Here is a 24,261-nt window from a genome sequence, read left to right as displayed (position 1 = left end):
GCCAGAGCCCAGAGACGCCAAAGGTTGGGGGAGAGCTTCTGCCAGCTGGCAGTATTTGCTGAAGAAACACTAATTAATATAATGAAATTCTGTATGTTGCCCAGAAAACCCACTCTACTCTGCAGAGCAGATACTTCATTTGCTTGCGTATTTGCACAGATTTTGATGTGTGTAATATATAAATTATTATATATGATGACTCGCTACTCGGATTTAATTGCAAATTACAAAGCGCAAAAATTAGTTACAAATAAATTTGTCTGCTATTATTGTTCCTAACATTTCCATTCGTCGTACAACTATTTTTATATATTTATTAAACTACATAATCGAAACATTTCTACCTTCCTACAGGCACCCCAAAAACTTTGCCCTTTGCTTTGCCCTCCCCACAGTTTGGTGCAACTTTTTGTATCAATATATTTATTATTATTTTGTTTATACCTTATCGCAATGCAAAGCCGCGGCACGTGTACAACACAAAATGTCTCTATTGAAGTTAAAAACAAATCTATGAATATATTAGAGAAATAATTAACAGTATCGGGAAGCAATAATCAAACGCGTGCGCGCCAGGACAGGCAACGGGGACGGGGACTCGCTCTAATCATTCTTATCTATTAAGGGCAAATGGAAATGTTAGGTAACCAGCGTCATTCAACAAATATTTGTCTACTTCAATCCGTCATTTGGAAGTCACATGCGTGAGAACTGTAAACAAAACTCCCTGTGGGCCAGGCACAAGTACACTCTAAATAGGAAAGTAGAAGCTGAATCACACCCCTATACTAGCCCTGTGCCGACTGTCGCGGAGGCTGGCTGGGATTTGTGCTGAACGAACTAGGACATACCAGGCTGGAAAAGTCAACGGTCGAGTCAGTGGGTGACTGACTACAAAGCGGTTTGCAGGACGCTGTGTGCCTTTTCGTGGATGTTTCATCCGCAACACGTGTCGCTTGGTCGACGCTTGACGCTTCAAGTTAAGCGTGGGCCAGTGGTAGTAGTAGATACGATACGATACGATACGAAACGATACGCAGTGTGCACACAGAAAATTCCAAGCGACGCTCACATAAAAAGCAATAAACTAAAATTAAGTCAGAAAACGTGTCAAAGTCAGTACTCACAGGCACTGACAGTGATGCAAAGACAAACACAAACAGCGAACGTTGGTCCTTGTTTACCTTAATAAAGCCAAAGCCGCTTCGTTTCTTTTGCATCGAAAAACTTTCCCAATCATTGGGCGCTCTTGTTCCTTCATAAAATATTGCAACAATCCATTTATAAGTAGATGAAAACCACCCACCGTAGCCACTAAATCATCACAAGTTGTATGATTGCAACATTTATTGAACTTCGAGTCATCTAAGCAGCAAAACATCAAACGGAAATTCACATTGCCGATCGTTAGGCAAAGCTAAAACGTCGTAAAAGTTATTATTTCTTTGCTAGGAAACATGTCTAGATTGTATCTGGACAGAGTTAATAATAATTTATTAAATATTGTCGTTTAAAACTATTCCGATTAAATATTTTTGTCATATTTATTCAAAAGCTCCTGATATGTAATGGCACACTTTAGGTCCTCACCAACATCCTTCCCATAGATCTTTTTAGCCCTATCAAAGGCTTCGATGATGCACGATCTGTCAGAGTTATCAATTATTCATACGAAAAGTTAGCAAATAAAGTTTTTTGTGACTCACCTGAATAGTTTCTGGTGTAGGACATATGCACTCACATGACCAGCATCCAAATATCGCACCTCTGCTCCCGGCCATATATCCTCGAGGCTGGAGCAGCCCTCTCGCGGCACATACGCATCCTCCTTGGCACACACGGCAATTATCAGCGAGGTGTCGAATGGTACGGAGAAGTTCTTCAGGTGCGTACACTCGTCCATCATGCCCCGCATGAACTGCAGAGCCTCGCGCTCCCACCAATTCGTTTTGGTAATGTCAATTTTATCACTTTTTTGTTGCGCCGCCAGGGGCAAAATGTACTTCATAAGGTTGGTCAATGTCGAGCTGGAGCCTTTCGTCGAAACGGGCACAATTTTTGAACTGGGTTCCTCCTTCAATGGCAATGTCAAATTTCCAGAGTCAAGTTTAATGTTTTGCAGCGACTTTGATAGGAATATCGAATTACTGCCATCTTTTGAGCTTGTATTTTTGGTTTCATAGTTATTGCCGACGGTGTCGCTGTTCAGTTCTTGGATTTTTCTAGTATCATTTATGTCCTCCTTCAGCTCGTGCAGAGATTGGTTAAAGTTCTTAATGAACCGCTGACCCGCCTCGAACGCGTCATCGATCACCGTCACCATTTTGGACAGACGCTCGCGGTACTGTCCGTCCGAGAAATACTGCATCTCGAGCATATCCCAGTTAATGGATTGACTCATGACACCCTTCAACAGCAGAGTGTGCAAGGAGGTTAACATCTGAGGGGCACAACAAATCCCATTTCACTTACAGTTGTAAACACTGCCGATGCCGTGGACCAGGATAAGCAGGGCACAAGTACCAGAGGTTTAGGCCAATTTGTAGCCGCCAAAGATGCCATCTGTAAGAAACATTCTTAAATTCTTGTATTTATTTAATAATGAGTCAACTTACGTGTCCTCCCATGGACAATCCAGTCACTCCGAGAGGCCCGAATCCATTCCTTTCACACCAATGCAGTAGTACTAGGCATTCAAGGATAAGACATCCTCCCATTACGAATATATCCGACACATTATGTAGATTAGAACGTCTATGAAAAGAGAATATGCGCATTATTAATAAAAGTTAATACAATCAATTAAAATTTCTGCCATTGCTGGGAGAGCGGTTTGCTACAAATTTGTATCTATCCTATAGTTAATATTACTTTTGATCCTCTGGTTTTCTTAACCCATAAAATGGGTTTTCCAATATGATGGATCCAATGTTGGCATCTTTGAGCAGCGGCTTCGCTATGAAATTTCTTCGCCGCCAAAAAAACTGTGGAATATAAAAATATTAATTAGAAATTAAATCAGCAACAGGTAAATTACAACTCACATGATCTCCAGTTCCAGCTAGATGTATGCATATCGGTTTATGCTGCTCGTTCTTCCAAGTGTTGGGTAACAACAGCTGAAAGTATGCGTTCCTCGAGGCCTTGGGCACAACTCCTGGTAAATGTAACTCCAGTGGAGATATGAATTTGCCCTCTATTAAGGTGCTCTCCGCATAGATTTCCTTTTTAGTTATCTCCACTGGATAGTCGCGGGGTACGAGTTTAAAGCAACTTTCTCTATTGGAGATTATTTTACGGAACTGAAATACTCTAAAAACGGGGGGTGGACCAGCATTTGTATAATTTATAATGTGTGTGTGTGTGTGTTGTGTTAAGTAGTAATCCCAGGTATATGTATATATTCCCACTTTTTCTTACAAATCATTCGCACCAGTGTCAGTGATGTGCATTATAAATATGACTTAATACTTAGTGATACGATTTGGGTCTGATTGAAGCTTAGTTGTGCACATTTTGTAACTTTTGATTGGATTATCTTTATGTAATTAGTTTCCAGAGGAGATCTTAAAAACTATTCCACTGAGAAGTCACCATGAACTGATCTTACTTAAATGTATACTCTAGGCACAGAAATATAGACATTCAAATGCTGTGTTTTCCATACCTGAACTACGAGGAAGTACTGAAGTGTTGGCATGGAGCCACTATTATTTCCTTCGTCGCTTTTTACGAACGGTAGGTACCTCACAAAGCTCTTGTTTTTCAACCGACTTTTCCTTGATAGTGTTGTTGTCGGTTCCAAAGTGCAGATCCCATATAGGCAGGATCATAACGTAGGAAAAGTCGGTGGTAAAACAATGCTTTGTGAGTGAAACTCAACTTTTACTGAAAATAGTCCAAAAACATTTTAAATTGTATTATCTCGTGCTCGGAGCCGTCACAACAATGAAGTGATCGCAAAATGATCCACAAACCGAAGATAATCCAAACAATTGTCAAATTTTGTAGTGAATCTGCATATACCGACTGCTACTAAGTACATGCCTCTACGCGTACGTTCATTTTATTAACAAAATAATATCCTCCGCCTGCGATTCGCCTATTACGTAAAGATGCTTAATTAGATACAGTTTTCAGTGTATCACTCACCTACGTAGGTTCTCAGGTTTCCCCCATCCTTTCTCGAAGAATCGAGTTATCAGCATTCGCCGATATAGGCTGTCGAGTTTACTTGGCGGCATTACGAAAGAATTTTGTTTTGCCTTTCGGCAAATTTTTATAAACAACAATATGCCAAATGGAGATGGTAGATTCGTATCGATTACGAAGTATCGATGGGAAAATGCATCAGGCAGAGATGCCAGAAATGTTGCCACATATCGGAGTACTTCTTGGAATTCCACTGTTCCAAATCGTTGGAGTGCAATCGATTAAGAGATGAAACATCGGGATGCAATATCGTATCGTCTGGCCTAATCATTAATCGAAAACTATCAGTATTAACAAAAAAAAAAATAACAAAGCAATTAAATTCGTATGCGTTGTGCCGACAAACAAATCAGTGTTTAAACCCCAAAGAGACCTTAAAATATTAATTAAATATACTTTGTTTCAACGGTTACAAGATCTGACATATGAATTTCCCCGGCTCGAAGTGAGAACTGGCGAGCCATGGCGTTGTTACTCTTCCGACGCATGTCAATGCTTTCAAATAGTATCCTCATATATATTTTCCTTTGCACAATATTTGTGCATGGATACAAAAAGCAAGGTATTACACAGTTTAAATACGCTAAAGTTGAACAAAAACACCCAAATATGTGTACAACAAAGCATTAACAAGACATTAACTGCAAAAAAATTTTGAGCGGCGCTCGCAAAAAACGTCTGGTTTTTTTTCGAGTTATTTTAACAATAAATTGTGCTGTTTAAGTGTTTGTTTGTGCCTTGGATGGGCGTACATGTATGATGCTGAACTTTCATCTATTAATTCTAGCGTTAAGCTACAATTGTACATACATATGCGTGTACATACATCGGTAACGCCCAAGATTGCCATTTTTTGTACACTGAGTACTTACCCCCATATGATGTGCAATTGGGTGGTTAGTGTACTAGCATCCGTTTAATTGAAGCGCAAGTAAATTGAAGGCAGGCGCCGTGATTTTCGACGCTGCTCCGCCTTGTCTCTGTTTCCGAAAGGCCTTTAATATGCACATCTTATTGCATACAGAAGTACCGTACGCACAGATATGTACATATGTGTGTACAGTGGTGTGGGTGACAATCTATCAATCCAGTAATCCATAGATATGAAATTCCATTAGTTAAGAGAGAAATGATTAAGAAGGTTGTCGAATTTTCATATCTTATATTTTCCTTATAGTACATTAAAGTAAGTAGTTGGCCGGCATTTAAGTGTGTGTGTTTTTTAGTGCAACAGTCTGCTATACACTCATATTTATGTATGTACATACAGATGTGCTTATTAAGTACAGGGGGCGGATATGGTGACCTGGTCCTAGAGCATGTACTGGCTGTCCGAAATTCCTATTCGGTATGGCTTTTACATACAAATGCTATTTTCTGCTAAATTAAAAGACAAGCAAGACTGCCAGACAGGCTGCAAGATTCTCGAATCCCATTAGCAAGAGAGCCCATGCCCTCGTGCAGTATGTGCAAATTGGTCACCTTCTGTTCCCTCCGTGCTGAGTGGTCATCCGGGTTATCCCCGCTCTTTCGCAGACATCAGTTTCTAGCTAATATTTGGAGCCAGCAACAGTGCAGCCAAGGCAAACGTCTTAGAAAAGCCCCTACTGAGCCCTGCCAATAAAACTAGTTGCTTCAGTATTAAGCCTTGGATTCCTAAGTTATTTTCACAAAATCAAACACTCAACCTTTTCTTTACCTATTTAAGAATGGGCTGAAATCGGGAGAAACTTCTCCTTGGAGTGTACGACGGAAGATGAAAAAGCCACCTGGATATTTGGCAACAAGACTATTGATGAAAAGACTACAAGGTAAGTAAAACAGAGAAATATTTAATATACATTTAAATACTCTCAACTAATAGCCATGCTTGAACACTAACCAATTATAAATAATTTATAACCTGCAGATTGAAAATCCAAACGATGCCCAACGCAAATGTTAGTGAAACGGAAAACAGGACTCACGCTTTTGTCAGTCGTCTGCTGTTTGCCGATGTGAATATGTCAGACGCTGGCAACTACACGTGCAAACATTCGGCAACAAATGATTCCATTGCATTTAATGTACAGACATACCTGCCAGCGAAGATTGTGCACAGCACAGCTGATAAAATAAGGAGAAAAATCGGCCAGGATGTTGTATTGTTTTGTTTGGTGGAAGTCTATCCACAAAATGAAACGATCCACAAGAATCTCAAGTGGCTGAAGGACGGCAGCACCTATGAGTTCATGGACAACTTCTCATCGATTGTAAAGCTCAATGAAACTCATCTAAACTTTACGCTGGAGTTTACTGAAGTCTACAAGAAGGAGAATGGCACGTATAAGTGTGTGGTGTATGGGAATGCTGGCACTGAGGATACTTCCAAGGAGATAAACGTATTCGTCATGGAAGTGCCACAAGTGAGCATTGATTTCGCCAAGGCTGTGGGTGCCAGCAAGATATTCCTCAATTGGACCGTAAACGACGGCAACGATCCCATCCAGAAGTACTTCATTTCCTTCTCCCAACAAGGATCACCCACATACACTTACTACAAGGATATAATTAATGGCAACAATACGTCGTACATTCTGGAATCATTCCTGCCCAACACCACCTACTCGCTGCGCATCCTTGGCAAGAACTCAATCGGTGATGGAGCACCCAACCAATATCCCGTGGCCATAACAACCCTCTCCTTTGATCCCATATTTATTCCGAAAGTGGAAACGACTGGCAGCACAGCATCCACAATAACCATAGGCTGGAGTCCGCCGCCCCAAGATATCATAGAATACATCCAATACTACGAACTGATTGTGTCCGAGTCGGGAGAGGTGCCCAAGCTGATTGAGGAGACAATTCACCAGCAAAACTCCAGGAATCTGCCCTACATGTTTGACAATCTGAAAACGGCCACAGAGTACGAGTTCAGAGTGCGTGCCTGCAGTGATCTAACCAAGACCTGTGGTCCCTGGTCGGAGGTCGTGAATGGCACCACCATGGACGGTGTGTCGACAAAGCCCACAAATCTGACCATCAACTGCCATCATCACAACAATTCCAGACTCAATTCCATATCGATAAGTTGGAATTACCCCAAGGTGCCAAATGGGAAGATTATTTCATATCTGATCACGTTAGAGGGCAACTATAGGTACACACTCGAGAGCAATGTATTCAACGAGAAGTGGGGACCAAAGATACGACGCGTGGATGAGCCACACCACAAGACTACCTATGACGGTGTTAGCCCAAACACAAACTACTCCGTGACCGTTTCGGCCATCACGCGACACAAGAAGAACGGGGAACTGGCGGGCGGACATTGTATGATGCCCGTGTCAACGCCTGATGTCGTTGGCCGCACAATGTGGTCCAAGATTAAGCATGGCTCGAAATATCTCTTGAAATTGTATCTGCCCAAAATCAGCGAACGCAACGGACCCATATGCTGCTATAGATTGTATCTGGTGAAGATAACGAACGCCAACAAGGAATTGCCAACGCCAGACAAGCTCAACATCGACACATACCATCAGGTGCACAGCGAGAATGCCACCAAGGCGTACGCCTATATAGCGGAGATGATCAGCAGCAAATACTTTAAGCCGGAGATCTTTCTGGGCGATGGAAATCGATTTGTGGAGCACGCAGAACTCATGGACAACGATGAAATATGCCGCAGGTGCTTAGAGGGCACGGCATTCCTTAGGAAATCTGAGCTGCCACAGAAAACACCAATGGGTTCCCTTTCCCGTAAGATATCCTCAGACTTTGTAGTACCCAAAATGCTAATATTTAGCTTTTTTTCTTGCAGATTCCGAATTCCGCATTTCATCGCAAAAGGAGCAATTGCTTAAAGCCGGCAACTTGACAGAAAATGCATTTAAAATATTGGAAAATAAAAAGCGCATCAGACGCAACACAATTAATCCAAACAGCGAACAGAATTCCAGCTCCAATCCGATCCAAGATGTCTTGCCAACGCCTGCGGCTGTCCATGAAATATGGGATGGCGAGATAGATATTAATGCCAATTATACAGGATTTCTGGAAATAGTCGGTAAGCGTTGCTGGCATGCCCTTTAAATGCATTCTTTCTAATTCCATTTATTATATTTTCAACAGTGCGCGACGTGAATGGTCCGCTCTTGGCATACAGCGATTATTTTGATGTAATTACGCCAGCCACAGAAGCGGAGCCAAATCATGCGATGAAGGATATGGACTACTATTTAAACATTGGCATTAAAGCGGGTGCCATACTGTTTGGCTTAATCATTGTCTTCTTTACACTATGGATATTCCATCACAATAAAACTAAAAATGCAATGCCTGGAGAGGATGCATTGACATTAAGAGATTCCTTGAGGTAAGCTACTCATTGCAGATGGAGTTTGCATAAAAACTTATATATTTCCCTCTGTCTATGATTAGAGCCTTCTTTGGACGTCGTAGCCACAATCACAGTCACTTTATTACGTCTGGAAACCACAAGGGTTTCGATACTGGACCCATACAACGATTTGAACTGGAAACTGCTTATAAAAATCGTCACAAAGACACGGATTATGGCTTCTTGCGAGAATATGAAATGCTGCCGAATCGCTTTAGCGACCGAACAACGAAAAATAGTGACATTAAGGAGAACGCATGCAAAAATAGATACCCCGACATTAAGGCCTATGATCAGACTCGCGTGAAACTGGCCACAGCCAACGGACTGCAATCAACTGATTATATTAATGCCAACTTTGTCATTGGCTATAAGGAGAGGAAGAAGTTTATCTGTGCACAGGGGCCTATGGAGAGCACCATAGATGACTTCTGGCGCATGATATGGGAACAGCATCTGGAAATTATTGTAATGCTGACCAATTTGGAGGAATATAATAAGGCAAAGTGCGCCAAGTATTGGCCTGAGAAAGTATTTGATACGAAGCAGTTTGGAGATATTTTAGTGAAATTCACACAAGAACGAAAGACTGGCGACTATGTTGTACGCACTTTGAATGTTTCGAAGAGCAACCTAATTGGCGATGAGGAAGATCGCAGAGAGATTACCCAATACCACTATTTAACGTGGAAGGATTTTATGGCACCCGAACACCCGCATGGAATTATCAAATTTATACGACAGATTAACTCTGTTTACTCGCTGCAACGGGGACCCATTTTAGTGCATTGCAGTGCCGGTGTGGGTAGAACTGGTACGCTGGTCGCTTTAGATTCGCTTATACAACAATTGGAGGAAGAAGACTCGGTTTCGATATACAACACAGTCTGTGACTTGCGGCATCAGCGCAATTTTTTAGTTCAGTCTCTGGTAGGTCGAAAAATGATCAATATTCATTTGTATAATATAATAATTTAATTTTTAAATGTTCTTCCAGAAACAATACATTTTTCTATATCGCGCTTTGCTAGACACTGGAACTTTTGGAAATACGGATTTATGTATTAACTCAATGGCATCAACAATTGAATCACTGAAGCGAAAACCAAATGAGGGTAAATGCAAATTGGAAATGGAATTCGAGGTAAGTGATATGAAGAGATTTTAATTTATATTAGTGGAAGGCAGAATATTACATTATAAATTATTTCAGAAACTATTAATCACCATGGAAGAGGTAAACAAATCATGCTCGGTGGGCGAAAACGAAGAGAACAATTCAAAGAATCGAAGCCTGGAGATTATTCCATACGATCGTAATAGAGTGAGTCAACAATAAGGTTATTTATGTTGCATTATAAGCCTTAAGTTTATATTGAATTCTAGGTAATATTGACCCCACTTCCTATGAGAGAAAACTCGACTTATATTAACGCCTCGTTTATTGAGGGCTATGACAATAGTGAAACCTTCATTATTGCCCAGGATCCACTTGAGGGCACCGTTGGCGACTTCTGGAGAATGATCTCAGAGCAAAGTATTTCCACGCTTGTAATGATATCCGAAGTAAGTCAGAAAACTATTACCAAAGTCCATTATTATAAGTCCATTTTTTTGCACAGATTGGAGATGGTCAAAGGAAATGTCCACGCTATTGGGCCGATGATGAGATCCAATATGATCATATACTTGTGAAATATGTGCACAGCGAGAACTGCCCCTACTATACGCGGCGTGAATTCTATGTAACGAACTGCAAAATCGACGATACATTGAAGGTAACACAATTCCAGTACAATGGATGGCCAACCGTCGATGGGGAAGTTCCTGAAGTATGTCGAGGAATCATCGAACTTGTGGATCAAGCATACAACCATTACAAAAGCCATAAAAATATTGGTTGTCGATCGCCCCTTACAGTTCATTGCAGGTAATTGACTTTAATGAGGAAACTTTTATCATTTCCGATTTAATATGCTTTCAATATTTATCCCACAGTCTCGGAACTGATCGAAGTTCTATATTCGTGGCCATGTGCATTTTAGTCCAGCATCTTAGATTAGAGAAATCAGTTGACATTTGTGCAACAACAAGGAAATTAAGATCTCAGCGACCGGGACTTATCAACTCATACGTAAGCTAAAAACTGTAATATTTTGGTATATATATTACCATTAATTTATTTTCAGGCACAATACGAGTTCCTACATCGCGCAATAATGAATTATTCAGACTTACACCATTTATCGGAGTCGATAGAGGATTGAGTGGGTTATGTATAAGCGACAGTTCATGGCACCACGTGGGTGGTATGTCAAAGCGCAGTGTGTGTTTTGGTAAATTATTTGTATATTTAACTATCTTTTAATGAACGTATTTAAGTAAATTCAGTTTTGCCTGAATATAATTTACACACAAAATATGTATGTATGTAGGTGTATACGTATAATGCTACCAAAGGAAATTAAGAAGACATATATTTTATAAGACGAAATAAATTACAAAACTAAGATTACAAATTTCATATAAATATTAAAGAGTTTTTCATTTGTATCAAGTTTTTTAAAATATCCCAATATACAGTACATAGTATATGGGGTTGGGCGCGTTCATCAGCACATTGGGGCTGAAAATCCAGCGATGGTTTTTTGACTATCGATATATCATTTAATAGATTAATTATTATTTAGAAGTACAACAATCTAATTATACGCTTTTGTAAAGGATGTGGAGGCTACTTCTAAATGTATTGTATATTGTGAACTATCCTGAGTTATATATATTTAATCTGAACTAAGATTTTGCAGATTTGAAACAGCGGAATGTGGAATGCGATACGCATCGATTTACTTATCCCGATGGATTTCTGACATTGCTCCCTGTTGGTCACACTGGTGTTTACATTTTGTGGTAGCTAATAACTAGAAGAAAAAAACCGAAATGGATCCGATCGTTTTAATCCTGTCTTATGGCTCCAAGACACCCCTGGAAATTGCCGAAGGTAAGACAGACCTAAAAGCATATGTTGAAAGACACCTAACTAATGTCACGTGCAGCTCGTTTGATTTAATTTCTAAAACGGCGCTAAGCGGGTCTCGTGCCTGTGTCAGTTCTGTTCTATCTTTTGGATCAATTAATATTTAAGAAATAATATGGATACACCGCTATTTACTTATTTATCACCATTTTCATCAATGTTTTAATATTTATTTTGTTTTAGGCATCCTGTCGGAAATGGATCAACCAAAGACACCGATAAATAACGAAGTTTATTCACATTTTTATAAATGCAAGATTAAAACCAAATATTTTAACACCTCAGTGAATCTAATTCCTTTCGATGGAAAGTGGGAAAATGTTCCGACCGAAATTACTAAAGAAACTGAAGCTGTAATAGTATTTTTTGACGCCAATGATGTAAGTGCAACCAAACTTTATAAGTAAAACAAAACTACAAATTCTTCCTTCTTTCTTTCAGCTGAACTTTTTGAACACTTTCTCAGATACTTTCTTAAAGGATTGTCCCTTGAAACTTGGGTTCCTCTTGACAACTTCGTTTCCATGTGAGGAAAATGGAATTTCCCTGTCCGACCTGAAGAAGCGCACGAGTTTCATTTTCGATTTTATATCTCTAAGGAGCAATAACGAAAGCGATACCGAATCCACAGCGACATCGACTGCTGATCAAGCAGAAGATGATTATAAAGAAATTGTGGATGGCCTGAGAAATGTGGTTTGGTCGAATGTGGAGATAAGCACAAAATCGGGTTAGTACGCTGAATAAGTCTAAAAGTACGAACCCTCTAAAAATACTTTACCTTACAGGCTCCCATCAAAAGAAATCGTTGAGCTCTGAGGATTTGGATGCGCAATTAAATGATTTCGAAACCCTTTTGATTTCCGCGCAAAGCTTACGCAGTGACACGCGCTTGACAAGAGACGAGTTCCTCGACAAGGCGGAGGAGCTGGCCGGCGTAATGTCCAACATTCTAAATGATAATGATAGCGACTAAGCCTTTGTCTAACGTATCGTTAGGCGAACATATCTATCGCATTATTTGGTTACAATATACATATGCTAAAATCAGACAAAAATAACTTTATACTTTATAACAATTAAGCATTAGTCGCATGTTCTTGTCTGGCTAAAGGCATGGAACTATTGGCATTTATTCCATTCCACGACGCTTCCTGTATCTGCAGAATAGAAGCTGACTCTAGGCTAATGGAAAATCGTAGTCTTAACCGGCTATAATACATATTATCATTATTCTAATGTATCAAAGTATCAAAAACCTTTAGACTTTTATATGCAAGTCCACAAGTAGTATTCTATTCGTTTTATTGAATCATTTTTCAGACGGTTCTCCAGTTTGAACAGCTTTGTTTTTTTGTATCAATAAATACAGTTGAGTAAATCCAACAAACATGTATTTAAAATGTTTTCATTTTTATTAAATTTAGGAGTTACAAAATCAACGTCCTCCTCTGGATCCTCCCCTACCTCGTCCGCGTCCTCTGGGTCCCCCACGTCCGCGCGCGCCTCTTCCACGGCCACGGTTACCAACGCGTCCGCTGTCTTTCTTCTTAGTCTTCGATTTCGGGGTGTCATCTATCAGCAAAGTTTCCAACGGCAAGCTGTCGGGCAGTATGAAGTACCTTATGTTGTTGCCACGGATGCTCAGCGACTCCAGGTGAACAGGATCTCTGTTCTTGATGGTCATCCGCACACTCTTCAAGTGAGTGTTCATGGCTACATCTACGCCTGTTATTGTGCCGTGTATTTGAGTGCCATTCTTCAGCTCGATTGTCACCGTCTCGTGGCTGAGCTTCATCAAAAATCTGCAAGAAACGAAGGTTATTAGTGATATTGTTATAAACTGTGTTTACAAGACAGCCCGATCAGTCCGATTCTGCTGCTCATGCTATTGCATTTAAGACCATCAAGCTACATGTGAATAATTTCGTCTGTGGGATGTAAGAAAACTCGTGGGCATCCATGTGCACAAATTATCTTCGCATTTGAATACATTTATGTTAATCGACACATCCAAACGCACTTTAAAAGGATAAACATCTTCCTTCCACTGCACACAGACGCACACACACATGCAAACTCTTATTCTACATGAGCCCCCGGTCTACGTATGTGTGCGTGTATGCGGCAACGTTTGGTCAAACTATGGACGCCACCATTCGCAGAAGCAATACTTAATACACTAACTAAAACTCAAGCCGGAAATAGCTAAGAAACCACTGGAACACAGTCTTGAACTGTTTAATAAAGTCAAATGCGAGCCAAAGACATTTTCTTGCTCCAAAACGCGCGGCAAGAAAGTGGCTGTGGGTGCTACACTTTGGTATTTGCACAAACAACAAATTACACCACGCGCTCGAGAAAACATGTAACTGCAACCAACAGTAAATGTAACATAATGACAAATAAAATGTATCTTACCGCACTAATTTCATTTTATATGTTTATTTTTAATCTTATTCTTCAGAAATTCGAACGCCGGCAATAAAAAATGGTTCACAAATTGTGCATGGTATGTTAAGATAGCAACCGCATTCAGCCGAAAATTCATCGATAGTTGTTCATATGCATATGAATCGCGGTCATGGAACGTTTTGGAAATTTAATTAATTAATAATTAGTGAGGTTAACAAATATTAGCTTTGAAATTATAAATAAGATAGCTTAACTATCTGAAATAATTTAAATGTATACACTTTGTTAGTAAAAATCTACCAGACTCGCAGTACAGTGTGACCAGGCACAATTTCTTTATCGATTGAATCTGACTGAACTACAAAACTCCTTTGATTTGCTTTCTATGTTGCTTTTGACTTGAATTGAATTTAACTATTATTTTTATGGAATTGTTGCAGCAAAATATATATATATATACATATATTCAATATACGATGATATATCAGATCTAGCAGTTAAAGGTTTTGTTCTATATCCATAAAGTACTCATTATATTATAGAAATATATGTACTGAAATACCTTATTTTATTTCTGGAATATTTGCAGCAACAAAAATAGAAGCAAGCGATTTAGACGATTCCGTTATTATTTTTGGTTTATTATTAAAAGCGGTACATATATTTTTCGATATAACAAGGTATAAAACTTTGTTTATTTGCTAAAAATATGCTTGGGAAAATAACTTAGGTATATTAAGGAATGAATAAAAAAATTGTTTTTTTTTGTATTAAATTTTAATCATAAACATAAAGATTCCAGTTTCGACGAAACGATTAATATTTTCATGGTTTTCCATTTTTCTGTAACGATTAAATATTCATAATTGTAATTTTATAGAGCCAGAAAACACCATAAGTATACTTTTACCTCCTCTGAGAAATCCATATCTTCTTTAATTTGCTTTGATCGTCGTTTTTCATTGGATGTTAAAAGTTGTGAGACCTTAGTTTGTTTAGCTAGATCGTAGGCTTCTTTTTTACTCCGCATTGCACAGTCTTCCAGGGTTTCGGCAGCTTCAAACATGCCCTGTCTCCGGTACAGCGCACCCAGATTTTTTAGAGTGGTTGTAACTGTGGGAGAGTCCACTTTGGCAGCTTTATGCCATCCACCATACTCGCCATATGGTGTGTTTTCCCTATTATCAAATTTGTGCTCCTCACGCTCTTCGGCCACCTGAAAGCAATCAATTTTTAAATTGTGCTATCCATAAAATAATACTCCAATTCCGAACTTACCTGCCAAATAGGCTTGTTTTTGCTATCAATTGCTCCGAACTCTCGCTCGTGCGCCCTGGTCAGCACCTGCTTGTAGAGAATTTCGGCTTCCGTGTACCTTCCCTGCTTCAAATAGCAGCCAGCTAGGTTATTTTTTGTCTTTGCCACATTGGGATCGTCTGGGCCAAGCTTTGACTCATAGATGTCCAGGGCTCTTTGATAATATTTCTCCACTTCGTCGTATTTGCCTTGATTTTGGCAGAGCAAAGCGAGATTATTAAGTTGCTTGGCAACATCTGGATGGTCCTTTCCAAGAACTTTTTCGCGAATTTCCAAGGCACGCTTACAAAGGGGCTCAGCATCTTTGTACTTGCCACGTTTGCCATAGAGCACTGCTAAATTATTTAAAGTGGCAGCCACGGCAGGATGATTCTCTCCAAGAGTTTTTCCCCTAATAGACAAGGCGTCATTCAATAAGTTTGCAGCCTCCTTGTACTTGTTCTGGATTGGACAAATATATATGATTAGATAATGTTCGCTTGTTTAATTGAGAGCATATGATCGCACCTGATCTCTATACACAAGAGCCAAAATGTTTAACATAGTCGCAACATCCGGATGATCGTGGCCACTGGTCTTTTCAAGATCTTCCAATGCTTGCTTGCAGAGTGGAACGGCTACCTCATACCTGGAAATATACAAATTAATTGGTTGCAATTGGATTGTTATTTTCTTTCCCTTAAGCATTAAATACAGTACCTGCCCTGCGATGCATATTGAATGACCAGATTGTGAAGTGTTCGCAAGCGTGCTGGAATTTCATATCCTGAAGTTTGGTTGGCAAACTGGCTCGGAGGAGTGGGAGACATATTATTTCTATCCTCATTGTCTTCATCGGGAAAGAGCTCAACCACAGGATCCGTTCGACTCTTTTCGCAAGTGTCATCCTGGTCCTGATTCTCATCGTACTTCTTCACAGAAGCCATGAACTCCAGGTGCTTCTTTTCTTCTTCCAGCTGGGCCACCAACTGCTCGGATGCCTGGAACTTCTGTTGGGTATTGGCCAGCTCGTCGCGCAGCCAGGCGTTTTCCTGGTGCAGACGGCGCACTTGTGTCTTCAGCTTCTGCTTCTCGGCCTCGATGTTCTGCAGATGCGATGTGAGGGCCATCATAACCTGAGCTTCACTCAGCCCCAGCTCAATATTTTCGATGTTCTTTCTGAGTATATCCCACTTTTCATTGTCCTTCTGCACTTCAGCAATGCCATTCATAATCGAGACATGTTCCACTCGCAATGCCTCGAGGCCTTGCAATACTGTTTTTGTATTGGTTATTATTTCGTCCTGAGACATTTGCGTCATTTTGCCGATTTTTTCAATTTTCTGTCTAGAAGGATATAAAAACACGATTAGGCTTTAGTTGAATGTGCAAACTTATGTTAATGTTTTCTGGGATATTATGTTAGAATAGTGAAATTTTAAATGTGTTTTTACATCCTGTATGTTTTTATAGCTTTTGAGGCAATCATTTTAACGAAATATACATGTATACGTATTATTCACGATGCGGAAATCAATACTATAAAAATGAAAATTCTACTGCGCATGACTACCAGCCAAGAGGGGTTGCACGGAAGTAAATCGAGTTCGAAAGTAACCGAATCTTATGCCATTGATGAGGTTAGCACCCTTACAGAAGGGATTACAATATATCATTTTAGTTTGAATAAATCAGTGGTATATAATAAGCATTGCGATGACGAATAAATCTATCATAGTGCTAGTAATGGTGCAAAATACCTAGAGATTTCTTAGTACTTTCTAAAAACAATTTGTTTCAAGTAAATCTGCTTCAACAGCTGATTGATTGGAACACCGTTATTTGAAGAATTTCTAAAATCAAATTGGAATAAAGAGAAAGCATGTTGTTCTGCATAGAAAAATCACAGAAAATTTCATGAAATAGTAATCTTAGTACATTTAACTAACTTGCGATTACCTATCACACGGTTCGATCGGACTATCGTCATGGACTTGTAATTTTAGCTACATATGTACGCACATATGTAGGCACATCAATGTACATATATATGTTTTAGCTGCTGCCTTCGTGCAGCTTTCGTCACTAGCGTGTGGTGCCTTTCACAGTAAAAAATTGAATTTTGTGTGTAAGTGCAGACCGTGGTTGACTAATAACAATATACATATGAACATATCTATGTTTATATGTATGTACATAAGTAATAAGTATGTGAGCACTTGCATTTGTGGAAATAAGCAGCCTGCATATGTACATATACATCTACATGTCACTCACGCACCGTGAATAATAGAAGAGGTTAGTTAATATAACACAGTTTAATTAGATGGCACTCTCTCTTGTTTCAATTGAATGCAGGACACCAAGTTCTCGGTTAAATATTAATTTTCTAACACAATAGGAAAGTACAATAACAATAACTTACTTTGCAACACTCCAACGAAAAAAAACGATAAAACATAAGTATATATGTACATATGCAATTGTACTATCGAGTACACTTCCCTCCAGATGCGATTGCCGATAGAAACAAAATGGAAACAATGGAACAAATAAATTGAAATTAGTTATATTCTATAACTTAATAATTTGCATTAATTAATTAATATTGTTATTTAACATAATTTCATTAAATATTTTATTTGAGTTGAGCCATCCCTGTTTGAAACAATATGGGAAACATTGGACTACTGAAGCTACTTGGTGAGAATCATTATTTCTCAAAAAGATGGACACACCCATCATCCTTATCTCGCATCCTGGACACCGTCATACCAAAGGTAAGATTACAGGTGGAACGCAAATCAATCTCTTATTATTGTTTAATTATGTTCGCTACTTGTTGCCATAGTTTCGTTTCCAAATTGTTTCAGGCATAAAAAACAGTAATTTGTTACACCATCTAATGTAGTTTTCGATTAAATTGGATTTCCAGATAAATTTACAATGTAATTGCTTATTTTGTATTATTATTGTATTATTGCAAAATTAAATAAATTATTTGTCCATATTGGGTGTCATTGAAGATTTTGGAAACCGACCTTGTTTACCTTACACACCTTGCATTTTTTTAGAATTGCCTTGTCCAATGCACCAACGTAGAAAGTGTTGAAATTATATTTAAATTATATTAAGTTACGTCCCAGGCTACAACAGACACTTCTTTCGCTATCGGCATTAAATTCTTTATTGTTTGCCAGCAAAATAGCAATTTTCCCAAAAAAGGCGCAAAAAATGGAATGTAGAAATATTGATAACGGAGGTTATTCACACTGGCGCTTCCACAAGCGGTATATGAAAAAATACGGCGAAACTTGTCAACACGTCCTCGTCAGGTGTCTCTGTCGATAATTACATAAATATGTAGTTCATTTGTAGTTCCTGTGTAGTCACAAAGTAATAACATATACATTTTGTGGACATATTTTGTTAAAACCCTTTTTCCATTAACATTTCCTTACAAATAAGCCCTTAAAATAAGCCAGTCTTGTAGGAAATTGATGAATTTATCGGGTGCAATAATATGATCAGATATAATGGCTCCATCTAGTTGTAATACTCAGAAGAATATCAAAATCGATAAATATGTTTCCACGGAAGGCAGCGCTGCCGGCGTTGCTGTGTTTTTTTTAACACGCAAGAAGTAACAAAATAAATTTAACAAAAAAACCTTTTAGTTTAATTAGACACAAAATGCAGCATATTGAGCTGCATAAATAGTTACCAAAAGTGTGTACGAGTGCACTGTTCACATATTAAATATTTGTCTTGGTTTTCGCTTTCATTTTTCGGGCACAACGAACGCCCCTCCGTGTTTTCTTTTGTTTCTATATTTTATTGTTACCGTATTAAACTGAACAACAACATAGTATGCCACCCCCAAGACCTAAGGGGACAGGATTTACTACAGGAGTTACCCCAGCCAGACCAAACTCAAACACGCCCATGTCCGAAAGACAGCAAATGGCTCTCTTAATGCAAATGACTGCTACATCCTCCACAGGTAAACAGTACATATATGCACATATACATGTATGTACACATGTATAAAGATAGTGATTTATGAATAATGCCAGTCAAAACGCAGCGAAAAAGCCATCTCCAATGCGTAATAAACGCATCCGTGATTGCGCGGGGCCTGCGGGAACCAGCAATTGCACACAAAAAGTAGGCCGCAAGGGCTAGCACTAGTTATAAAGTGTTTTTAGAATATTAATACATTAAAGCTAATATAGACGCCCCATAGTTTCCATTATATGATCTTCTAAAAGCTGCAAATCGCTTAGCAACTTCAATGCTTTCATTTCCATGATCCCACAGCTTATTTCGTACTCGTGGAGCCTGTACGCTTTTCATACATACATATGTACATATGGACACACCAACGCACACATATACAAACAGTACAGTCGGCAAGAGGAGTTTCCTTTCACTTAAACTGGGAGGTCCATCAGACTGGGTGCTAACTGGAAGCACTAACCAAATAATATAGTATATATACTATTTGGTTAGTGCTGGAAGCTCCCATATTCAATATTTAGGAAAATTTTGATACTAATGGATATCACCTAATTGTTTAATTACAGACTCAACCCGAACAACTATAAAGAAGAGCGAATCGAAGAAAGGAGACATAGAGATTGAGGAGACTAATTCCACGGATAAGCAAGAAGTGAATGACTCGAAAGACAAAACATCAGCGGATGAAAACAGCTCGGATGGCAAAAACGCTGATGCGGCCAACCAAGGTACGCCCGGTACAAAACGAAGCTTCTCAGACATAGAGGAGGAGTTCGAGGAATCTGGCGAAGAGCTAAAAAAGAAGAAGCGCAAGGACTCGGAACATTCAAAGGACTCGAAGGGTGCCTCCGTAAAAGTATCCGCCAGAGTGGAAAAGGGCTCAAAGCTAGCGGCGACCAAGGCCTCACCTTCCGGCAGTAAAGCCAACGCATCGAGTGCCGATAAGGAGCAGGTGGAGATTAATAAGAATGTCGATATTGAGAATGAAACGGAATGCAGCGATGATTATAAGAGTAATGATAGCATATACAATGGAGGACTCAAGGTGCCGCCATTGAAGATTGTGATTCCGCAACAGAATTGCTCGATTGATACCGAGGGAAATGTTCTGCGAACTGGCAAGGTGGCTGCCTCGCGAAGTGCGGCCCTGCCCTATGTTGTGAGCTCAAACAGTGACTCGATTGATGCCGTCATAACGACCACCCAATGCATGAGCCCACACGAAAGCCCACAAAAAGGTAGCAACATCATTTGCTCCACCGTCCTTGATGACAAGAACATTAAGCTATTCAATGATGAGAAGAATTTAAGAGTTCTGCGAAGCTCCCATCGGTCTGGTGTGGCCAGTGCCGAACGCAGTTCGAACAACTCATCCCCACAAATGCAGAGCAGCTCCCCGTCGCCGGCGTCGTCGCATCATGCCAATGATAATGTGGATGTGAAATTATCCTACGGTAACATGACTTCCAGTCCCATACCGCAGAGTGCCCAGTTTGACCAGGACGCGCTAACCAATGTGCCGAGTCCATCCACGTCGTCGACATCGTCGTCAAAGGATGTCAATCCCTCCTCAAACGTTGACGTCCATCCGCGAAAGCGTAAAATACGGCCAAAAACTAGCACCGATGATGCCTCAAAAAACACAAACCTGGATGCTGCTGCGAATGCTGAAGAATCTCATCCTCATGATTCCCCCTTCACAAATGGATTTCAAATGTTCTTGAGTATTCGAAGACAGATTGAAAAGAAGTGGAAGAACTTGTATCCCATTAAGCCACGGCCACCCCAAGGCTACAATGAGTATCTGTTGACAAAGAGAACGTATCTGTTGAGAAAAACGGCGGGAAAAATAGAGATTCAAATACCGAAAACATTGCCCGAGAGCATGCACAAGATTTATGAGGTTCAGGAAACGGCCAGACGTCATTTGAATCGGCAACATACGGTGGAGCGCGAGAAGCTTTGCTTGAATGTAGAACAGGAGATAATTCGTGTGCATTCAAAGGCGGCCAGAAGTATATCCGGCCAACTGGCACCGTACTCCGTTTGTACTTATCTGAAAGATGACGAGGTCTACAATATGTTTACGCCAGAGCAGGACGAAAAGGAAAAGAGTGCACGCTGCCGTTTCAATGGGCGTTTGTTACTCAGCTGGCTGCAAGATGTGGACGATAAATGGGAGAAAATTAAGGTAGGAATGAAGTTCGAAGGTAACTTAGGTAATTGCTACAATCTCTGGTTTCCTTTTGTTTAGGAATCTATGGTTTTACGGCATCACAATGAGGCGGAAAGCCTGCATGCCGTCCAACGTATGGATTGGAATATCTGTGCGAGAAGAAAATATCTATCGGATGCGCAACTGGAAGCGACTTTAGAATATATACCCATTGTTTCTGTTGGTGATGATTTTGACATACTGCCTAACTAACAAATAAAGTTATAAAAGAAAGCAATCTCATCGAATTCTGTCGGTTTGGTGGCTTCAATGAGAGATAAGGATGACCCAGAGTGTGTGCTTTGGTTGCTCCTCTCAAGCTGCAGACATATTTGCAAGATCACATGTAAGAATCAAATCTATTATTTGTATTCGATTTAGTACTTAAGTACTATTTTCGGTATAGATTTCATTGGAGCTCAAGTTCGAGTTTCGCCAATCCCAGTACTGTTTAAAATTGCATTATGAACAGACAGGTGATTACGGAACGGAGCCTACAAACTGTCCACTGTCGCACGGGGATCAGCGCTCCAAGAGGAATATGTTTCGTAAGTTTAAATCAAAACTGCAATCCACGTAATCGGCCTAACAAGCGCACAATTCATGTGGATCACTGGTTGATCCAAGACTACGCAACCCACTGCCATTGGAGCGCGGACTTCCGGGAGACAGTAGATCAGCTTGTAGGCCCTGTTCCAGCTAATCTTGTACTGAAATTTCCAATAATACTGAGCCAAAATGCATTAACAATTTGACGAGACTCTTGCGTGATCCCTTTTAAGATTTCTACCAACTAAATTAATATATTTAACCGTTTCTGTGATTGTTATATCGAGCAAGGCAGTGCTCTTTCAATTCAAGTTGTCCAAAATTTCCTTTGCATAATTAACTATGTCCTAAAAGTATAGAAAAGGAAACAAAATGCTTTAGAGAAATGGTCAACTGAATTTCTGTGGATAAACCTTACCTCACAATCTTCGTTTTGTTTGTTGTTGGAGATTACTTGTGCCAAGATAAGCTCCAAGTTCTTGCGTTTCTCCGCAGACAGTTTCAAATTCGTCTTCGTTGAGAGCGTGGACAGTGCATGGAGGGTGGTCTCCTGTTTCACATCAAAGTCATCGATGGGTTTCACGTTCTCCATTAACATAGAAAATGCGTCGGAATTAACAAAAGCATCTGCAAAATAAATGGTATTTAAATGTCTTCTGTTATATATTTTTAATAATGTTCGTACCTCTCAGCGACTTATCCAGTGAGGACAAGGATGCTATGAGAAATGCTGATTTTATATAGACATCTGAATTGGCGGACTTCAGGCACGGCAGTAGCGCCTTAACACCATTTATTCGCTTGAACTCATTCATGCCTGGCGGAAAGCTGCGTATTATCGATGAGATGGCATAGATGGAACACCGAACTATATTCTCATTACTCTTCGCTTCACTCAAATTTCGTGCAAGCGCAGGCAAGAATTTATCCTTGGTGAATATGTCCTGACAAAATATGTTATTTTGTGCCATTTCAGCGACAATATTAATGGACAATGCCTGCAGCTCCCTTTGCGGCGCTGTTACATATCGGATTAAAGTCTTTGTGCCGCCCATTTTGGCCAGGGCATTCGCCAGATCGATGTCATCAATGTGGCTCCTTAGATGATCCAGACTCTCCTTCTTTTCCTCTACACTCGTCGCTAGGCTGTCTAGAATTTCTAATGCGGTTTTAAAGTCATTCGATGCGCCGACTGTGAGTGAATTAAGTGCACCCTCTAGGAATCGACTTTTCTGAAAGTAAATAAATAATGGTTAGCCTTTTCGTGGAGAATTTTAATGTACACAGAAATAATCAGATTTGTTTGTCACCATTTACTGAAGAAATAAATCATTTAATCACGCCAGATCTATAAACAAGATTGGCTTCTGGCAGCCCTTACTTTCAGAATTTCCACGAATTGCAGCATAAACAAACAGAATTCGGTTCGAATTCGAAATGCGATCTAGTTAGAACCAAAGCGGCTATCGCTAAAATAAACGGTTGATTGTGAATCATTGTCATTTATGGAGTTACTTCTATGGTTCCTTCTAGAATCTAGATCATTCGCGAAGCCAAATTCCATGACAAATCGAAAACTGAATGAATTTTACTGGCTGCCAGGCGACACTGAGCCTGCGGAATCTTCTTTGATGAAAATATGTTGCATCTATTATCTTTACAGCTTTATGGGGATACAAATGACATAGTTTATTAGAAGATTCACATACCTCTTCATCTAGATCGGTGCTTAGCTGTGCATCGGCTTCTGTGTTTGTAGTGTGTTCAACCGAATATTTCAGCACACTCTACAAATGGAAAACATTAGAAACGCTAACTGATTAATCCTTTGTTTGACTTGCCTGTAAATTTAATGCTCTTCTCGGTGAATTACCAGACATTTTTTAAGATTTGTATTTCAGCTGGGCACTTTTTGGCGAACTTCACATGCTATTAGGTATGGAACTCGCTGACAGCAGTCGTGATGATTGAGATGGTACAGAAACTTATCGAAAATGGATTGAGGCAACTCTACACAATATATATTTCACTTATTTCAGTTGAATTGAAATGTTAGTTGTCTAAAATAAGTTGCCATGGTTTATTATGCATTAATATTTTTCGCTCGTTTAAAGTAGTTTGATATATATAAGT

The 24,261-nt window shown here is 39.6% G+C and overlaps 7 protein-coding genes across 12 annotated transcripts; 3 read left to right on the top strand and 4 right to left on the bottom strand.

Moving 5' to 3' along the window:
• Positions 1-1,391: 1,391 nt before the first annotated feature.
• On the bottom strand, positions 1,392-4,327 carry LOC117587051 (protein ABHD18). The gene is made up of 7 exons (XM_034277486.1): positions 4,153-4,327; positions 3,045-3,312; positions 2,872-2,984; positions 2,616-2,754; positions 2,473-2,562; positions 1,707-2,407; positions 1,392-1,646 (listed from the first exon to the last, which is right to left on the bottom strand). Exons 1-7 carry the CDS (start codon positions 4,242-4,244, stop codon positions 1,526-1,528), a joined length of 1,524 nt encoding a protein of 507 aa, XP_034133377.1. The 5' UTR covers positions 4,245-4,327; the 3' UTR covers positions 1,392-1,525.
• A 159-nt stretch (positions 4,328-4,486) lies between these two features.
• On the top strand, positions 4,487-11,124 carry LOC117586968 (tyrosine-protein phosphatase 69D). The gene is made up of 12 exons (XM_034277343.1): positions 4,487-4,774; positions 5,921-6,023; positions 6,122-7,956; positions 8,018-8,263; positions 8,329-8,572; positions 8,638-9,526; positions 9,594-9,740; positions 9,810-9,920; positions 9,983-10,162; positions 10,219-10,526; positions 10,595-10,730; positions 10,786-11,124. Exons 1-12 carry the CDS (start codon positions 4,675-4,677, stop codon positions 10,861-10,863), a joined length of 4,377 nt encoding a protein of 1,458 aa, XP_034133234.1. The 5' UTR covers positions 4,487-4,674; the 3' UTR covers positions 10,864-11,124.
• Positions 11,125-11,457: 333 nt separating this feature from the next.
• LOC117587061 lies at positions 11,458-12,690 on the top strand. The gene is made up of 4 exons (XM_034277502.1): positions 11,458-11,597; positions 11,817-12,013; positions 12,075-12,363; positions 12,422-12,690. Exons 1-4 carry the CDS (start codon positions 11,537-11,539, stop codon positions 12,607-12,609), a joined length of 735 nt encoding a protein of 244 aa, XP_034133393.1. The 5' UTR covers positions 11,458-11,536; the 3' UTR covers positions 12,610-12,690.
• A 231-nt stretch (positions 12,691-12,921) lies between these two features.
• On the bottom strand, positions 12,922-14,196 carry LOC117587062 (probable small nuclear ribonucleoprotein Sm D1). Its single transcript, XM_034277503.1, has 2 exons — positions 14,055-14,196; positions 12,922-13,438 (listed from the first exon to the last, which is right to left on the bottom strand). Exons 1-2 carry the CDS (start codon positions 14,066-14,068, stop codon positions 13,072-13,074), a joined length of 381 nt encoding a protein of 126 aa, XP_034133394.1. The 5' UTR covers positions 14,069-14,196; the 3' UTR covers positions 12,922-13,071.
• A 614-nt stretch (positions 14,197-14,810) lies between these two features.
• On the top strand, positions 14,811-21,817 carry LOC117587311 (ankyrin repeat domain-containing protein 11). 3 transcript variants are annotated; one of them, XM_034277935.1, is made up of 4 exons: positions 14,811-14,826; positions 19,156-19,347; positions 19,931-21,555; positions 21,619-21,817. In XM_034277935.1, exons 2-4 carry the CDS (start codon positions 19,215-19,217, stop codon positions 21,790-21,792), a joined length of 1,932 nt encoding a protein of 643 aa, XP_034133826.1. In that variant the 5' UTR covers positions 14,811-14,826; positions 19,156-19,214; the 3' UTR covers positions 21,793-21,817. The 3 variants fall into 3 exon arrangements, with proteins under 3 accessions (XP_034133826.1, XP_034133827.1, XP_034133825.1); XM_034277936.1 differs by lacking the exons at positions 14,811-14,826; positions 19,156-19,347 and adding an exon at positions 18,058-18,124; XM_034277934.1 differs by lacking the exon at positions 14,811-14,826 and having other exon boundaries at positions 18,945-19,347.
• LOC117587315 (kinesin light chain) lies at positions 14,817-17,838 on the bottom strand. 4 transcript variants are annotated; one of them, XM_034277944.1, is made up of 6 exons: positions 17,770-17,838; positions 16,065-16,691; positions 15,873-15,993; positions 15,327-15,806; positions 14,959-15,264; positions 14,817-14,891 (listed from the first exon to the last, which is right to left on the bottom strand). In XM_034277944.1, exons 2-6 carry the CDS (start codon positions 16,664-16,666, stop codon positions 14,874-14,876), a joined length of 1,527 nt encoding a protein of 508 aa, XP_034133835.1. In that variant the 5' UTR covers positions 16,667-16,691; positions 17,770-17,838; the 3' UTR covers positions 14,817-14,873. The 4 variants fall into 4 exon arrangements, with proteins under 4 accessions (XP_034133835.1, XP_034133836.1, XP_034133837.1 ...); XM_034277945.1 differs by lacking the exon at positions 17,770-17,838 and adding an exon at positions 17,626-17,643; XM_034277946.1 differs by lacking the exon at positions 17,770-17,838 and adding an exon at positions 16,849-16,855.
• A 172-nt stretch (positions 21,818-21,989) lies between the features above and the next one.
• Positions 21,990-24,086, bottom strand: LOC117587318 (hsp70 nucleotide exchange factor fes1). The gene is made up of 5 exons (XM_034277949.1): positions 23,970-24,086; positions 23,838-23,915; positions 22,814-23,360; positions 22,547-22,755; positions 21,990-22,475 (listed from the first exon to the last, which is right to left on the bottom strand). Exons 1-5 carry the CDS (start codon positions 24,006-24,008, stop codon positions 22,431-22,433), a joined length of 918 nt encoding a protein of 305 aa, XP_034133840.1. The 5' UTR covers positions 24,009-24,086; the 3' UTR covers positions 21,990-22,430.
• Positions 24,087-24,261: the final 175 nt, after the last annotated feature.

Source organism: Drosophila guanche, unplaced genomic scaffold (assembly GCF_900245975.1).
Source record: "Drosophila guanche unplaced genomic scaffold, DGUA_6, whole genome shotgun sequence".
Lineage (NCBI taxonomy): Eukaryota > Metazoa > Arthropoda > Insecta > Diptera > Drosophilidae > Drosophila > Drosophila guanche.
The sequence above is the reverse complement of the archived record's forward strand: the minus strand, read 5'-3'. Positions and strand labels throughout refer to the sequence as shown.

What these genes read in the sequence shown, in the direction of transcription:
- LOC117587051 (XM_034277486.1), bottom strand. Translation starts at nt 4,244, where the DNA reads ATGCCGCCAAGTAAACTCGACAGCCTATATCGGCGAATGCTGATAACT. An exon ending in AGAAAACCAGAGGATCAAAA is followed by an intron (nt 2,755 to 2,871) that starts GTAATATTAACT and finishes CTCTTTTCATAG; the next exon opens with ACGTTCTAATCTACATAATG. An exon ending in CATCGGCAGTGTTTACAACT is followed by an intron (nt 2,408 to 2,472) that starts GTAAGTGAAATG and finishes CTGCTGTTGAAG; the next exon opens with GGTGTCATGAGTCAATCCAT.
- LOC117586968 (XM_034277343.1), top strand. Translation starts at nt 4,675, where the DNA reads ATGGCGTTGTTACTCTTCCGACGCATGTCAATGCTTTCAAATAGTATC. An exon ending in TTCCATACGATCGTAATAGA is followed by an intron (nt 9,921 to 9,982) that starts GTGAGTCAACAA and finishes ATTGAATTCTAG; the next exon opens with GTAATATTGACCCCACTTCC. An exon ending in CCCCTTACAGTTCATTGCAG is followed by an intron (nt 10,527 to 10,594) that starts GTAATTGACTTT and finishes TTTATCCCACAG; the next exon opens with TCTCGGAACTGATCGAAGTT.
- LOC117587061 (XM_034277502.1), top strand. Translation starts at nt 11,537, where the DNA reads ATGGATCCGATCGTTTTAATCCTGTCTTATGGCTCCAAGACACCCCTG. An exon ending in TATTTTTTGACGCCAATGAT is followed by an intron (nt 12,014 to 12,074) that starts GTAAGTGCAACC and finishes TCTTTCTTTCAG; the next exon opens with CTGAACTTTTTGAACACTTT. An exon ending in GGAGATAAGCACAAAATCGG is followed by an intron (nt 12,364 to 12,421) that starts GTTAGTACGCTG and finishes TTTACCTTACAG; the next exon opens with GCTCCCATCAAAAGAAATCG.
- LOC117587315 (XM_034277944.1), bottom strand. Translation starts at nt 16,666, where the DNA reads ATGACGCAAATGTCTCAGGACGAAATAATAACCAATACAAAAACAGTA. An exon ending in CAATATGCATCGCAGGGCAG is followed by an intron (nt 15,994 to 16,064) that starts GTACTGTATTTA and finishes GTATATTTCCAG; the next exon opens with GTATGAGGTAGCCGTTCCAC. An exon ending in CTCTTGTGTATAGAGATCAG is followed by an intron (nt 15,807 to 15,872) that starts GTGCGATCATAT and finishes TGTCCAATCCAG; the next exon opens with AACAAGTACAAGGAGGCTGC.
- LOC117587311 (XM_034277935.1), top strand. Translation starts at nt 19,215, where the DNA reads ATGCCACCCCCAAGACCTAAGGGGACAGGATTTACTACAGGAGTTACC. An exon ending in GACTGCTACATCCTCCACAG is followed by an intron (nt 19,348 to 19,930) that starts GTAAACAGTACA and finishes GTTTAATTACAG; the next exon opens with ACTCAACCCGAACAACTATA. An exon ending in ATAAATGGGAGAAAATTAAG is followed by an intron (nt 21,556 to 21,618) that starts GTAGGAATGAAG and finishes CCTTTTGTTTAG; the next exon opens with GAATCTATGGTTTTACGGCA.
- LOC117587318 (XM_034277949.1), bottom strand. Translation starts at nt 24,008, where the DNA reads ATGTCTGGTAATTCACCGAGAAGAGCATTAAATTTACAG. An exon ending in GAAGAGCATTAAATTTACAG is followed by an intron (nt 23,916 to 23,969) that starts GCAAGTCAAACA and finishes TTCCATTTGTAG; the next exon opens with AGTGTGCTGAAATATTCGGT. An exon ending in GCACCGATCTAGATGAAGAG is followed by an intron (nt 23,361 to 23,837) that starts GTATGTGAATCT and finishes ATTTACTTTCAG; the next exon opens with AAAAGTCGATTCCTAGAGGG.